The sequence below is a fragment of the Pleurodeles waltl genome, chromosome 7 (assembly GCF_031143425.1).
Source record: "Pleurodeles waltl isolate 20211129_DDA chromosome 7, aPleWal1.hap1.20221129, whole genome shotgun sequence".
In the NCBI taxonomy this organism is placed as follows: Eukaryota; Metazoa; Chordata; class Amphibia; order Caudata; family Salamandridae; genus Pleurodeles; species Pleurodeles waltl.
This window is the reverse complement of record NC_090446.1, coordinates 448,968,692-448,985,218: the sequence shown is the minus strand read 5'-3', so window position 1 is coordinate 448,985,218 and position 16,527 is coordinate 448,968,692. Positions and strand designations below refer to the sequence as shown.

The window sequence follows — 16,527 nt, the reverse complement described above, 5'->3', positions numbered from 1 at the left end:
ATGGTCAGAACGTAATTAGAATACATGACATTGAGGTGCCATAATCTAAGGAATTACCTACCGTAAAAATCAGCAGGTGCTAATATAACGAAACGTGTTTTATTACAAAACCATTCGTTTGATGACTCGGCTCACGTTATACTTAACTAGGACCAAAAGACTCATCAGTTTACAAAATTATTTGCTGGATTTCAGTTTATGCTGCATGCCGAGTTTCGCGCTCAGTTGAGCGTTTAGTGCTAGGATGCTCAATAGATGGTTTCACGGCTCTTAAAAGAAGGATATTGAGCAACACAGCCATCTAAAACGCCCACACACAACAAACGTTGCTGTTGCTGATGTGGACTGAAGACCCGGAAGTGCCATAGAGCTCTGTATCGCGACGCTCTTGCTTTTCTCTATGGTTTGGAGGTGAACTGCGCACTCTTTCGTTGCCAGAGTAGGAGACCTGCAGCGCAGACTCGCTGTGTGAGCTGAGTCAGTGAATCTGGCGACCCCCAGCTCGCCTTGCAGCTAGCTATGCAGGGAGTGAATTGGAGAAGGCACTCTGACTCTGACTGGGAGGGTGAGTTGGTGAAGGCATATGGATCTGTAGGAACAACGCAAACGGAATGAGGAAGGAAGCAGAAAAGGTGGCAGAACGTAACCGAATGTATTTGGTAAAGGCAGTTCGGGAATAGAGTGGGAGGAATTGTTGACATATGGTACTCAGGTACTAATGTAATGGGAGATGAAGCAGGCACCTGGGAAACAGGAACTTTTCTGGAAAATTGGGACTTACGATAGAAGAGCTTGAAACAGCAATGGCTGCAGAAATGTATGGAATAAAAACAAGGCGTTCTGAAGTGTCTCGAGTGTTATATGATGGACTCAGTGGCTGTGTCCAGACAGAAGAACTATCTTTCTGTATCTGCCATTGTTGCAATGAGTCAGAAGAACTATCCATCTGTGGTAACAGTGCCCTACCGATGACAAGCCTCCACTGTTAATGCCATGAGTTGGTATTGCCATCACCAACAATACTCTTATCACGTTTTTTGACGCGGGGCTGATCAAGCATCTTTCAAAAGGCAGCTTACAACCCATCTGCAGACAGTCGTTGGTTTCGCAGTTGATCTACATAGTCGATATTATCGAGCCCTCCTGCCCACGGTCCGTGTTATCACACCTCATCCTCATAAAGTCCATAGTATCACTCCTCTGCTTCACGGTTCAGGGTATCACATCTCATGTGCACACAATTCATCATATCACACCAGTGCTGCAAAACGTTTAACTGCTCAATGTGAAGTGGGACTGGCCCACCTTTCCTGTGCCATCATATGTACAGTGGTGTGGCATTAGCTACTGGTGACAAGGTTTTCTTGACCTGAGAAGGCCTTGCTCTACCCTGTGTTTGGCTTTTGGTTTTATTTTTGGGTAGGCAGCCGACAGTTTTTATTAGTGCTTCTTTGGTGATGCTTTTGGTGGCTGCTCGTAGATAGAAAACACAGTCGGAGCATCACAAACAACCTTTCTAATTTCAGACTTCTGAACAAATCTTCTAGGAACAACAACCCTGTTAGACTTGACGGCCGAAACTGGAGCCTGAGAAATGAAAACAGTTCAGGTGCTCACGGTGTGCCTCTTTCTTTGATGTGCAGGCACCTACTGTCAGCGTATGCTTACTTTGAAATACAGGAAAACCCTGCGAGTGTATGTCTTTCCTTTAAGCGGCACATGCTTGCTGCCAGTGTCTGCATCATCTGGAGTGCAGGTGTCTTGTGCCAGCGCATGCTTTAAAGTGCAGATACTCCTCTTTATGCTGTTTCATTTTAAATACTACTGCTGGCTGTCAGTGTGTGCTTCCATCAAAGGGCTGGTACTCCAGAGTATGCCTCAGTTGAAGTGCATATGCTTCATATTGAGATATGCGTTTATATTATAAGTTACTATAAATGTGAGCGTGCACTTTTAAGGGTAGGTACTCTATCAAAGTGTGCACATTTTGGCTGACATAGCTGTACTATGAAAGGATTTGAGCCATGTTGAGAGGAAAGGCATGAAAGTGTATGTAATGTGATATAGTGATGTGTTCACGATACGGCCAAGCAGTTGCAGAGTTGTCACTGCACGGCTTTTGGTAAAAGACTCCCACCCAGCTCCTTCTTACTAAGTGTCTTAATTGTTATGTTTGGGGCTGTTCAAATGTGAGAGGAGCCCCTCACAGTGAAGATCCTTGTCCCCCCTGCTGGTGGCAGGAATTAGTGGTATGCCCCTAATGTAAGGAGCGAGAGAATAAAAAGGTCCGCGACTTGGTGCCAAGGGGTAGTCTACCACAGTATGGGGTCCTGTCATTCGTGCGTTCGCGTCCCAGTTAGGGCCTACAGCGTACCAGGAGCAGGACCCAACACTAATGTGGCAAGGGATCTAAGTGATTGTAAATTGAATTCCACCATGTATTTTTATTGTTATACGTTTCCATTAATTGTTAAAATTACCGCTACTTTTTCCTTAAAACCTGTGTCTCTATTTACAATTGTACTTGACTGGCTTTTACCCCGCCCCCCCCCCCCCCCCCTCCCGTGTTCTATGTGGGGAGTGTTATCGGCTAATTGGAGTGGACTGATGTGGGTAGATGCATGAGTGGCTGGAATGATGAGCAAATGAATAGGTTGATGGACTGGTGAAAGGATGGCAGAGTAAAGGGATGGGTGGATGAGTGAATGGATAGGTGGGTAGATAGGTGAAAAGTTGGCAGAGTAAAGGGATGGATGAGTACTTAAAAAGACGATTGAAATGGAGGGCAGCGTGGATGACCAAATGGGTGGATTGCAGAGTGGCTACGTTTATGATGGGTGGATGACAATGGATGGATGGCACAATGGATGGCTGAGTAGATGACAGAGTAGTAGATGGATGGATGGCAGAATAGATGAATGGCAGGCAGAGTAGAGTAATGAATGGATGGATGAACGGATGGATGACAAAGTGGATGGATGGCTAGATGGATGGATGGAGGTCAGAGTTTGTGGATGGATGGATGAGTATATGGATGAATGGATGGCAGAGTAGATGGATGGCAGGATGGATGGAAAGATGGAGGTACCGATGGATGACAAATTGGATGGAATAGGGAAAGATTGAATGATGGTTGAAAGAATTAATGGGTGACAGAATGTAAAGATGAAATAGTAACTATCAGCGGGTGGATGGAAGGGTGAAAGGATGAATGGATAGATGTTTGGATGGATGAGACAAGTGAGCTCTTCTATGTAGGGTTTTGCTCAATTGCTTCACTTGCTATGAACCATCAAATTTTAGTTCAAAATAGGGGGTATTTGCGTTTCTGGCTACTGCCTTATGAGGTTCACAAAGAGGGTAATTTTCAAAACCTTATGTGGATCAATCAGCTTTAAAATAATTTAGAAAGATCAGAGGCTTGGTCGGACAACGGTGTGCTTTCTTGGTTTGAAGGCAGTGGAGTTTTGAATGAAATAAACCTGCATTCTGAAATACATGCTTAAAATGATTATTAAAAGGTAAATTAACAGTTTTATATGGAATTCTGCCCGTTGCTACACTGATTTGAGGGTAGGGAGACAAACAAACAAGGGCTGGCCTAATCCTTGTAGGTTTCTCCAAGGCTGCAGCCCTGAGTGTAATGACACTTAACCCCACCCCTTCCCCGCCCAATCGAAGTACATGGAGGGTTCCCCTCCAGCATCTAGGTCGACTTTGAGGGCTATGTTGACAGATGGCTGAGTGTTCTCCCGCCCCAGAGCAGCGCCCTGCACTGGGGATGCTCTGTTAGGCACCTGTAGAGGTAGATGTGCTGGTGAAAATGTGAAGCCTGCAGCTCTAGTAATGGGTAGACTAGCAACGTTTTCTTTGCCCCTTTCCCAAATTCATTCCCCCCTCCCAGTGCTCACTAAATATTTTTAGTAAGGATTTGTTTGTCATGACTTATACTCTATGTATTTGCTTCAATGTTATATTGAACCTTGGGAAGGCTTGCCTGGTTACTGAACAAGGTTAGAAGGGCTCGTAAAGATAGGCTAGAGAACTGATTGTTGTCCTTTTATGGGCTGTTTGGTTATTTAACAATTGCTGCATTACTAATGTAAGAGCTGAGACAAATGGGCTTAAGGGTTGCTGGAGCTGGGATGGAGGTGCTGTAGTGCCTGTGTAACCTGAGTATACGAAAGAAGGCTGGAAGCAAGTGCGCATGCACAAAAACACATATGCACCCATACCCACTGCTCCTGCCTCTCCATAGTAATGGCGTATTCGCGTCTTAAAAAGCAGAGGTTGCACAGCCGTTTTAAAGCATTGTCAAGGTGGACAATTACCCTTGTCCCTCACCTTCCGAGGGTGCCCTTGGTAAAGTGACCTGAGCAGTCTCAAAACTCTGAGTTTCTCCTTCTTCTGTCTGTTTCTATATGTTAACCTCTCTTCCCTACCTTTAACCTGGACTTTGTCTTTGAACTACCGATCCCACCACTCTTGACTTCTCGGTCTACCTCACCTACCTGATGGGCTGTCATATCTTTCCCTCTATAATCACGCTGTTTACCACTCGGGTTATCTCCTGTTAACTTTCTCTTATCTTCATTGTCTGCCTTGCTTCTCTACAGCTCGCTTCTCTTTCTACTCGCCTTTTGCTACTTCATCTGTCTTTTCCACCCTTTCTTGTTAGTGTCGTCCCTTGCTGCTTCATCAATTGCTAAATACCTGCCCTTCTGCTACATAACTTATCTACAAACCACTGACTGTGATTACCTCTCTGTCACCTTTCTATTCTACCCTGCACACCTCTTTCTGCCTCACCTTCATTTGTACATGTCTCTCTCCTCTACAGCACAGTTCTCTTTATCTCGTATTTCTCTTCCTTCAACTTCCACCCTTCCTCGTTTTCACCTCTCCTTATTTTACCTCCCTATAGCTTTCTATGTCTACTGCAACTCTTTCTTCTGCTCTTTCATACGATCTCAGCCTCACTATTCTCTCTTATTTCTCTCTAAGCTCCCAACTTCATATCTCTATCCCACCCCTTTCTTGTTGCATCACCTCTCTCACTGCCTAACCTCTCAATTTACCCCCATTCATTCGATCCTTCATCTCTCCATCTGCCTACCTATGTTCTGTTTAGATCACTCACAACTTTCTTTTTACCTCATTTTGTCTACCATGTGTTCTGTCTTTCATTACGTTTTCTCGTGCAGATCTCTGTATCTCCTTCACTGTTTTAACTCACCCTCATCTCTCACTCCTCATTAATACATCTCTCTATCTACGCCACTCTCCCTACCTCAGTATCATTTCTTCATCACCCTCCTTGTCTTCCGCTGTATCTCTTTCCCTTCCTCACTCCGTCTCTGTACTCCACCTCTTTATAAAGTCCTCCTTCTACACCTTCATTTGTGCCGCAGAGCAGCCTTTAACCGACATGTCATTCTGTGTCTCACTTGTTAAACTATCTATCTACCTTCTTCACTCTCTCTTCCTCAGCTCTCTCTATACCTTGCCGTTGGTACATGCCACTCTTCTCCCCCTTGCTATATTTACTTCTCCAGCTTTAAAACCTTACCTATCTCCAGGGGCACTGAATTTATGTGGTAGGGTTGAGTAAATTATGCGACTAGAAAAGCTAAATTATGCGGTGTAACGTGTCAGTGTGTGTGGGGGGGGGGAGTAAAAGTGAGTAATGTCAGAAGACCAGTGTGCTAATAGGAGAGATAGGCGAGAAAGTACTGGGACTGCGTGAAAAGTGCCAGATGTGGATGTTTAAATGAACCTGAAGAACAAGTAATTCCAGTCGGTGCATTCCATTCCAGTGATAAAAGTGAACTGTGATCAGGATAATTACCAGTGGGTTAGACTGTTTTAAAAATGTCCAGCCGTCACTATTGAGCCAAGCGAGTACCCTGTGTAAACCCAGGTGCGAATCTCATGGTCTGTGCCATAGAGACTGAAACTGCGCCTCACGATGAAGCCCAACAAGACCAAAATGTGAGAGTTTTCACTATTTTCCCTTTATTAGAAACCTGACTTAGCGATTCAGGAGGTCTTATTTGTATGTCACCGATCACTGCCTTTACTGGCACAGACATGCCGAAACACAACGGAAGATGCCAGTGTGAAAATCGGTGGTTCCCGGTGAAAGAGGCATCTCTTCAGTCACACTTCCGAGGTGTAGGCACAGAAGCTTGGACAGTGGGACAGGCTGACATGCAAGGATCCTGTGAGAGAGACAGGGAGATCCAGGTACCCTGGGGCACTGAGACCCGAACTCTGAGCCAGGGAGCGAGACACGGACACTGTGAAGGGAGACCGGGAGAAAGAGACACGGGCACCGGGTCAAAAGACCTGACCTACCTCTTGGGACACTATCACAGAAAAAGCCATTAACTCCACTGTTACCTGCTTTCAAAGATTGTATTTTTGACCTATTGTAACAACAACAAGTAGATGGCGACCTACACACCAAGACTGAAACACAAGACTCACCAAACGTACTCGCACAGTTGTTCTGGCAAGACCAGACCTACTATACATGTCCTCAGAGAAAGGAAGTGACCACGTTCAGCGAACAATAGTATGTGAATCAAATGATCAACAGTGCCCTGATGGGAGGGGATGCCTATTGCTGCTCTGCGTAAAAATGAGGACCTCAGATAGCAGGGGAGGCTGAGATGAGGTTATCAAGGAACACCGTAAAAATAAGAGGTGAAACAGGGTGTGTTGGTTATGTGGCTGGCCGTTGTTTATTGACTTCTTTCTGCTTCTGCTGCAGATGAGGTGGACCGGCCTCCTCCCGTTTCCCCAAGCAGAGGCTCCCACTGGAGAAATTCAGCCGGGTTTTGGTAAGCGTCTTCATTTTATCTTTAGATATGCTTTCCTCATCTTCTCGCAAATATGCTTGTAACACTTCTATGCCCTTACTTGTTGGCATACATGTTTACTGCTGATCACTTGCTAATAGACACATACCTGCACATCGAAAGCTGTTACCTATATGCATGTGGAAATGGCATTTCTGCAGTGTCACCCCCAAACGTTTTGCCTTCTTCCTTCTCTTTTTCTGACCTAATTTTTGCTGGCTTTAGGACTCTACACACTTTACCATGCTAATCTGTGCTAAAGTGCATATGCTCTCTCCTTAAAACATGGTGACATTGGCTCATACCCAATTGGCTTTTTTAATTTACTTGTAAGTCCCTAGTCAAGTGCACTACATGTGCCCAGGGCCTGTAACTTAAATGCTACTAGTGGGCTGCAGCACTGGTTGTGCCACCCACATAAGTAGCCCCTAATCATGCCTCAGGCCTGCCATTGCAAGGCCTGTGTGTGCAGTACCACTGCCACTTCGACTTGGCATTTAAAAGTACTTTCCAATATTTAAACTCCCCTTTTTTCTACATATAAGTCACCCCTAAGGTAGGCCCTAGGTAGCCCATAATGCAGGGTGCTATGTAGGTAAAAGGCAAGACATGAACATGTGTGTTCTATATGTCCTGGTAGTGTAAAACTCCTACATTTATTTTACACTGCTGTGAGTCCTGCTCCTTTCATAGGCGCACATTAGGGCTACCCTCATATACTGTTTGAGTGGTAGATTCTGATATGAAAGGAGTAACAAAGTCATATTTAGTATGGCCAGAATGGTAATACAAAATCCTGCTGACTGGTGAAGTTGGATTTATTATTACTGTTTAAGAAATGCCACTTTTAGAAAGTGAGCATTTCTCTGCACTTAAATACTTCTGTGCCTTACAATCCACGTCTGGCTAAGTTTAGTTGACAGCTTCCTTGTACATTCACTCAGACAACCCCAGACACGGGGATGCTCAGTCACACTTACACACATTTGCATATTGAGTGGGTCTTCCTGGGCTGGGAGGGTGGAGGGCCTGACACTTACATGTCAAAGGACAGTAGCCTGCACTCGTACAAAGGACTGACACAACCCCTACTGTGACCCTGGCAGACAGAATGGAACTGAAAGGGGACCTTGTGCACTTCTAAGCCACTCTTTGAAGTCTCCCCCACTTCAAAGGCACATTTGAGTATTAAAGCTACCATTGGAGAAGAATCCCTGAACCAGAATCTGCAACCTGCCAAGAGGAACTGCCTGGATGCCCAAAGGACTCACCTAACTGCTTTTCTGCAAGGGACTGCGGTCCTGCCGTTGCCCTGCTGCCTTGCAGCCCTCTGGCTCTGCCGAGAAGTGCTCTCCAAGGGTTTGGGTAGAGCTTGCCTTCTGTTCCTTGAAGTCTCAGGACCAAAAAGACTTCATCCTGCAAAAGAAATCCTTGTGCGGCGAAAACTTGACGCACAGCCTGCATTGCAGTGTGAAAATCACTACACGCCGAACCGGAACGACACAGTCCGGCTCCCTGAATTGGAAATCGACACAGCGCCAGCGTTGCAACCGGAACTTCGATGCACGGCCCACCGAATCAACACAAAGCCGAGCCTAAACAACGCAGCCCGACTTCCTGAGAGGAATTGACGCATGCGCCAGCCGTGCGGCAGAAATTTCCACGCATCGCCCACCGGATCGATGCAGCTCCTTTGACTTTGTCCTGCACATCCAGGATTTCAACGCATCATCCCCGGGGCATCCAAAAACCCTGCAACCCGAAGAGGGTCCCAGTTATGCGTCAGAAATCGATGCAAAGCCTGCCCTGCGTGAAAACTCAACAACTCATCTCCTGTGTGCGCCAGAAAAATCAACTTACATCTCCCTGTTTTCCACACATCCCCTCTGCGGCCCCCTTGCAGAGAATTTGAATGCAAGCCAAGTACTTTGTGCTTGCAAGAGATATTTGTTGCTTTTTAAAGACTAAAGACTTATGTTATCATTTCCTACAGTGATAATTCGGAGTGTACTTCTCAAATCTTAATCGTTTTCACCTGCATTGATCCAGATAAATATTAAATATTTTTCTAAACACTGTGTGGTGTATTTTTGTGGTGTTATACTGTGTTATTGCATGATTTATTGCACAAATACTTTATGCATTGCCTTCTAAGTTAAGCCTGACTGCTCAGTGCCAAGCTACTAGAGAGTGGGCACAGGATAATTTGGATTGTGCGTGACTTACCCTGACTAGAGTGAGGTTCCTTGCTTGGACAGGGGTAACCTGACTGCCAACCAAAGACCCCATTCTTAACAACGTGTATAAGCACAGTTGCTTACCGTCAGACAAATGCTTACACCTGCAGCCCCACACAAATTAATGCATACAGAGATGTTGTGTACATGCTAACATCTGCAAATTTACTGATGCATGTTTTATGTTGTAACACAGTGTCAAGAACACGCATATGTATGTGATCGCTTAGAAAATCTCTACAAGGGTTCAACTACATATTAAAATAGACTTGCATTTACCAATAGGGACTTGCCCTCACATTAACACTTATTGTACTTTGTAGTAAAGTCCCCCTTTTTGCCCTGGTCACCCCCAAACTTTTTGGACAGATAGTGGTGGTTACTGACTGTTGGCTGTGCCCTGAGTACTGCTTACCAGTCCCAGGGCAAATGCTCTGTGTAAAGTGAATATGCAAATTAAGCTAATTATAATTGGCAGTCTTAACCTACCTATAAGTCCCTAGTATATGTTGGGCATGCAGGTTTAGGGACCCCAGCATAGGACTGCTAAGATGACCAGTGCCATTTTAAAGGCAGGCCTGCCTTGCTGGCTGCTTTTAAATTAATTACATACACATTTGACTTTGAAATTAAAAGTACTTCTAAAGTCTTAAACTACCTTATTTTGACATATAACTCACCCCTAAGGTGTGCCCTATGTGCCACTGGGGCTGGGTGCCTTGTAACTATAAGCAGGGACCTTATATAAATAGTTTTATAAACCCTGGTGAGGTAAAACTGCCAAATTCGTGTTTCCCTCATTGTAGTGAATGGCCTCCATAAGCTAGAATGAGGAGACTTTATTTTAATTTGTAAAGTCCCCTTACGTAACAGATACCTTAAGTTAGGCATCAAATTAATTTTTATAATACATCCCACAACTTACGAGTATTGGATTTAATATAACTTGTTCAGGTAAAGAGTTTTAAACTTTATCTGAAAAGTTGCCAACTTCAGCCCTGCAGTGTTTTGCTGCTTTGCTCTGACTGACCAGCCTCTGGCAGCCTAGCCAGGCTGCCTTGATGAGGTGTGAAGTGGTCTGGCTCAACACAAAGAGATGTGCCTGGGGGAGGAGATCTTCCCTCAGCACATGGGAAACCAGGAAGGGGGGAAGACTGCCAAACTGGTCCTCAAAGGCAGGGAAGGACATTTGGAGCAACCCAGCACCTCCCTCATATCCTGCAAACCCAGAAATTGGGTGCCCCCTTGATTAGATTAGTAGAGGGAAGGAGAGGGTTGCCCTGCTGGACCCCTGACCTGCACCTGGACACTGCCCTCTGGAGGACTGCACCAGCTGCACACTTGGGCTTCACCACAAGAAGGACTTTGCCTTGCTTCAGCTGGTTCAAGGAGGGACTCCCTGTTTGCTACAGGTGAAAACTTGCTAACCAGAGTCCCCTGCACCAACTCCTGAAGAAACCGACCAAATGACCACTGTCCAGTGGCCAGAAAGGAGTTTGCACCAGGTGCATTCTGGGAGTTGTAGTCCGCACCCCTCAAGGAGCATCTCAGAGCTTCTCGAACCTTGGGGTGAGCTGTGGACCTCAAAAGAACCTTAAAAGAACATCTGGAAGAAAATCCAGAAGGTTGGAGAAAAAAGCTCCATAAAGTGACCGACCCTCCACAGAAGCTCTAGCCAGCTTGCCTCAACCGCGACCCGGCCTGACTTGCAGGTTCGTCCCGGTGAAGAAAATCTCAGAAAAAGTGACTAAGTCCAAACGTAGGAAGTTGACCGGGACCTCCCAGGCACTGTATTCGAAGAGTGCTCCAAGGACGTTGGATCAAGATTCAGGTTTGCCCCGGTCAAAGGATTTTCATCTAAAAAAAACGACTAAGGCCGAAGGTAAAAATCTCCACCCAGGGCTCCCGCGCCGCGTATCCGTGGAAGAGTTCCAGGAGGTCGGATTGGACTGGAGACTTGGTCCAGCTGAAGAAAATCGCCAGAAAAACGACAAAGTCCTAAGGTAAACTCTTGAACGAGTCCTCCCACGGGCTGTAGCCAAGGAGGGCTTTATCATGGTTGGCCTTAAACTTTGAATTTGCCCCGGTCGAGGTGCGACCAGATTGGCGCTATTTGTTTCTAAGCGCTAAAAAGCATTCATTCTTTAAAAATTCATATCTCCAGTTCCCTTTATCCGATTTTATTCGTTTTGGTGTAAGTTTAAAGATAAACATATTTCCTATTGTTATAAATTGGTTTTGGATCGTTAAACTGTGTCCTGTGTTTTATTTAATTGCTGTTTTGTGGTATTTGAATGCTTAATGCTTTATCTCCTAAGTTAAGCCTTGTCGCTCATTGCCAAGCTACCAAGGATTGAACTGGGTTTAATTTCTGAGACCTAACTGGACCTAAGTGGAGGTTAGTGGCCTATTGCAAGTGTAGGTACTTGCCTGCCCTTACCAATAACCCATTTTCCAACATACTTGTTGACCTGTTTGTAGCTGTAACATGCCAAAGTGTTACTGCACCAATAGATACCCACAATTATTAATATACACCATAATGTATTCCAGACTTACAAATGGCACACATTTTACTTCATCTCCTTTGCCCTCGAATCATATCTAGAGTTTTTCAGGAAACTGAACAAATAAAAATCCACCTTGTGTTTATATGCATCAATTCTTTGCATGCCGAAGCACGTGTGTATCTTTGTATGTGGTAATGCACAGGCATGCATGTTTGATCATCATAATGTACATAATTTCCTACATGTTAATGCCCATGAAGTTATGAAGACACATGCACCCACATGTTTACATTCTACAATGTACCGTGAACATGCTAACACATAAACACATTAAGGATGTATTGTCTTTTATAACCCTGTAATGTCACTGACTGTTGCACATGCACACATTTCCCCATCCAAATAGCAAGTATGTTCTTAAATAGACTTTTGTGCCTCTTCTCCTTTTCCGCTCAGACTACCTCACCTTCCTGCTTTTCTACCTCAACTTTGTTCTTGTTTTTTATTGCTAGAAATGCGCTACATCCCATTCGCCATGTCCTTTTCTCCCTCTACAGGCTCCTGGGTCTCTGTAATAATTTTGCCTACGTGATCATGCTTAGTGCGGCTCATGACATCCTCCAAAAGCAGGAACCAAATGGAACCTCCCTGGTGAGTACGATTTTCTGGTGTAGATTGGTTGCTACTTTCTACTGCTGACTGTCGCTGACAGTGATTGAATGAGTTTTACCGTAGAAGTGACCAAACACTTAAAAAAAAATATGGCAATGACGTTTCCAGTTTTCACATTTTACGAAATTTTGAAAATGTTGTTGTCTTTACCGTTGCAAACATGTTCTTTTGAGTTATTCCTTTTGTACAGTGGCAAACGTGAGCAAACATTTTCTCTGCAAGTTTAACGTTTGGAACAAAATGTCACAAAAGTGGCAGTTTTCACACACATGTAAGGTGTAAAACTTGCAACTATGTGAAGTTGCCAGGCTTTACAGAGAACTTTGCAAAGGGTGGGTAGAAAACATTGCATACCCCTAATTTATATCATGATGCTGTTATGGGATCATACCATTTCTTTCAATGTGCCCTTCCATATGGATCTCAGAAGGCCACCCGTCAATGACACTGGAAGAGCCATGGGTTGATAGAGTCTTTTGTTTTCTTAGTGTTTGGTTGTTTCTCATCAGTAGATGGCTGGTACACTTTGTTGTTTTCTCTGTATATTTCAATTGCTTTCTCAGAGTATAAAGACTTAGGCCCTCATTAAGAACATGGCCGTCTGGACTGCCACGCCGGCAGTGGCGGTCATTGCCGCCAACGGCGTGGCGGTCCAGACTGCCATATTCTGAACGTGGCTGAACCGCCATGGTGGAAATGCTGCCACCGCCAGGCTCCCACCACCAGGCAGCCTGGCGGTGGCAGCGTTTCAGATCCACCAGGGCAGCGCTGCCCTCCGGATAATGAGTTGCATTCCGCCAGCCTCTTCCTGGTGGTTTACACCAGTAAAGGCTGGCAGAATGAGTGACTCCTGCCCCCCCTTGGGGCCCCTGCACTGCCCATGCAGTTAGCATGAGTAGTGCACGGGCCCCCATGCACAGCCCAGTTGCGCATTTCACTGCCCGAATTACAGGCTGTGAAATGCGCGACGGATGCTGCTGCACCCCCTGCAGTGCCACAATGTTCGGGCCATGTTTCCAGCTGAGCAGGTGGGCGAAAACACTGTTTCCGCCCGCCGGCCCAACAGGAAGATCATTATGTGGCCAGCGGGGGGCTCTTTGAGCTGGCGGTCTTCTGTCGACCGTCAGCGCAGATCTCGGCAGATCATAATGAAGGCCTTAGTTAGAAATGTTACAACACAATAAAAGTATTGTAAACATTGTGACAAAGACGTTGTCATTTTCTTAGGTAGGGTATTCTTTCATTAAATACATCATCATCCCGGGTATTTTGCTACAAAACTCGACACTAATCATGACTCTACCATTGAAATCCCCCTACCAATTTGCATACTTTTCACATAAACATCACCATGTGTGTTGCAAAGGTTTTGTCAGGTTGCAAGGGAAATAAAGAGTCTATTTTCAGGTAATCTCAATTTACACTCCCTAATTCCATCTTTAAATTCAGTCAACATGATAGTGTATCGGGCAGATCTAACACGTCTTGTGTATATGCACACCAGTCATTTAAGTCCACCACCAGCTTATCATCCGCTGTGAGTCATTTTGGCATGGACTTACTGCACCAAGGATGATTTTCTCAGATGTTGACCCATTTGTCAGTTGTGAGGTGCTCTGGGTGCATCCGTTTTATGGCTGTATTTCTTGCAAGTTATAATGTCAGCTGTACCAGTCACTCTCACATTCTAGTTTTGTTTTTGAATGCAGTTAAACCAAGTAAACACATATTTGGGCATAGTGTGATTTGCTGACACAGTGACCTCCTCGTAGAATCTCTTCCCAATAGTTGTGGATTCCCATGTATGTCCATATCACATGCAGAAATATAGCTCCCATCGGCACACATCTGAGGCACGTGTCATATTTATGTTCTATTTTGTTTAGCATGTCAGGGAGCATAAAGATACAATGGACAATGTTAAATTGTAGCAGACGCAATTGTGTATCACTTGAGGATTTTTTTAAGTGCGTTAGGTACTTGCTCAATTTCTTATCAGTTATCTCCAATCCAAGTCCCTACCTCACTTCTCCTTCACTGGGAACGTCCTTCCATGGGTGTCTGGATACAGGGTTTTCTGTGAGTTCGGTTATGTGTTCCATGTGTCTGACCGCCTTTCGATATTCTGGTTTAATGCAGGAACTGGATTATGTTTACTTGGTATAGTTCTTGTGCTTTTTTGAAGGGGAAAAATTGTACTTCTGATGTATGTCTCCCATGGTATGGCATCTCCCTTTTTTTGTAGGATATAATTCAGGCCTTTCATCACCTGCTTAAAGTGTGGCAAGCAATATAGTGGCTCCTGTTCCGTTCACAACACTGGGATTTTGCATATCGCAACACTGGGATGGATTGGATTGGTCTGTGGTGGATTAGATTGGTCTGGGGTGGATTGATGTGGGGTGGATTGGTGTTGACTTGAATGGATTGGGGTGTACTGCACAATTATGAGCTAAAACTTTGTTTCAGAAATTACAGATAACAAAGAAATAATTTTGCTTTGCCATATTTAGAACAAAATAAACGTTATCATTTGAGAACAGTGCCCACAGCTAAAAGGGGAAACAAAACATGAGTGCAAAGTGAGAAAAGAAGACTTGGGAAAATAAAAGAAAGTTAACTATAGAAGATAAAAATGTGCATTCTTGTTTGTCCTGCTGGGCACGTTTTTCCCAGTCACACACATTCTGTTTGCAGGGCCCTAGAAGTTAAAAAGAACAAAATAGTACCTCAGTCACATCGGGAGCAGTGGACGGGCACCGATTAAGTTGAATCAATCAGTACTTGGTCCCTGCTCCACAGACCGGAACGGAAATCATGCCAGGCCTGCAGTGACGAATTACGAGGCGATAAATGAAAGTGCCAGGCAAGCCAACAAATGGTAAACAATAGGCAGGCTCCAAGCCCTTTTTTAGGTGGAGCATAAGTGTTCGACCTCACGTATCCTTTTAGTATACTTCTTATGGCTTAAAGCAATTTCATTTGTTGGTTGCAGTGTCCTTTAAAAATATGTGCTTACTAATGGTCAGTTCTGCCTTTTTCTCCCTCCTTTTTCTGATTCAGAGAAATGACCAACTACTGTGTGATTCCACTTTGGTTTCTTTATCTGTTGCTGTGACAGACTATTTTTGTTATTTCTTTGGTGCTCCCCTGTCACTGTGGGTGTTTTAGGCTGGTAGCTGCCTGCGTCTTATTGCAGCATTCCGTTCCTATCATCTCCTCTTATGTCGCTGACATTTGTTTTGGTTTTATTCCAGTGCTGTCCTCATTTACCTCTGGGTCTTAAAATAAGCTTATTTTACAAAAGAAATACCCGGGCGTTTAGCTTAAAACTCACGAGAGCCACAATATGCCCTTACTGGTAGAATGTAGCTAATCCTAAAAGCAATAATGCAATGCAGTGATGTGAAACTTGCGTAGTCTCACATCGCATCTGGAGTCTCTCTCTCCAGGGCCCCTCCCTGCCAGCAGTCATGACATCGCACACAGGGCTTATCTCCTTTATTGGGGCCATAAATCTTCCCGGGCTGCTCTGCTTGTTGAAATGCGAGACAAGATTGCTTGCAAGACTTTTCTTTCTGTTAAAATAAAAATAAAATACTTTTCCAGACTTATTTTCCAATTTCTGTTCAGACGTTTACACAATGCGAGGTAGTGCAAACATCTTCTTTTCTCTCCTCAAGGGCTTGTTCTTCATTGTACCTCTCACAGATCCCTTTCCATTGATCTTCCTGTTTCATTACTTACGTTATCGGTGTCTTTGCTCCATTTCTTGTAGGATGACTCAAGTGGTAAATAAAAAAATAAAAATACTAGCCATTTAAATTTTTGTCTTACAGAAAATCAAGCAAATCTGTGTGCACGGCATTATGGTGGTCATTACAACCTCGGCGGTCTTTTTACAAGACCACCGAGGGACCACCGTGCTGAAGACCGCCAGTGCAGGCGGTGTTCCGCTCAGTGCATTATGACCGCTGGCAGCCCTCTGTCCTTTTCCGGACGGAGAGCCGCCAGCAGCCATACTGGCGGATGGCGGGGAAGTGGAGGTAGCTCCAACTCCACCGCCCCGTCAACAGAACCCTGCCCACCGAATCACGTCCTGTGATTCGGCGTGGCGGTGTTCTGTTGACGGGGTGCTGGTGGCGGAGCTTCCCCCATGGATCCCATCCCCTCCCCTCCCAGAGGATCAACGGACCAGGAAAGTTGATCGTCCGTTAGGGGAGGCGGGGTGGGGGGTGTTGTGTG

The 16,527-nt window shown here is 44.9% G+C and overlaps 1 protein-coding gene across 1 annotated transcript in view; it reads left to right on the top strand.

Annotated features, from left to right (window-relative positions):
• Positions 1 to 407: 407 nt before the first annotated feature.
• Positions 408 to 16,527, top strand: part of CLN3 (CLN3 lysosomal/endosomal transmembrane protein, battenin) — a 352,558-nt gene continuing 336,438 nt past the window's right edge. Inside the window, exons 1-3 of the mRNA XM_069243995.1 lie at positions 408 to 565; positions 6,776 to 6,845; positions 12,168 to 12,261. Coding sequence (XP_069100096.1) covers positions 520 to 565; positions 6,776 to 6,845; positions 12,168 to 12,261 — 210 coding nt within the window. The 5' untranslated portion in view covers positions 408 to 519. The remainder of the gene's footprint in view (positions 566 to 6,775; positions 6,846 to 12,167; positions 12,262 to 16,527) is intronic.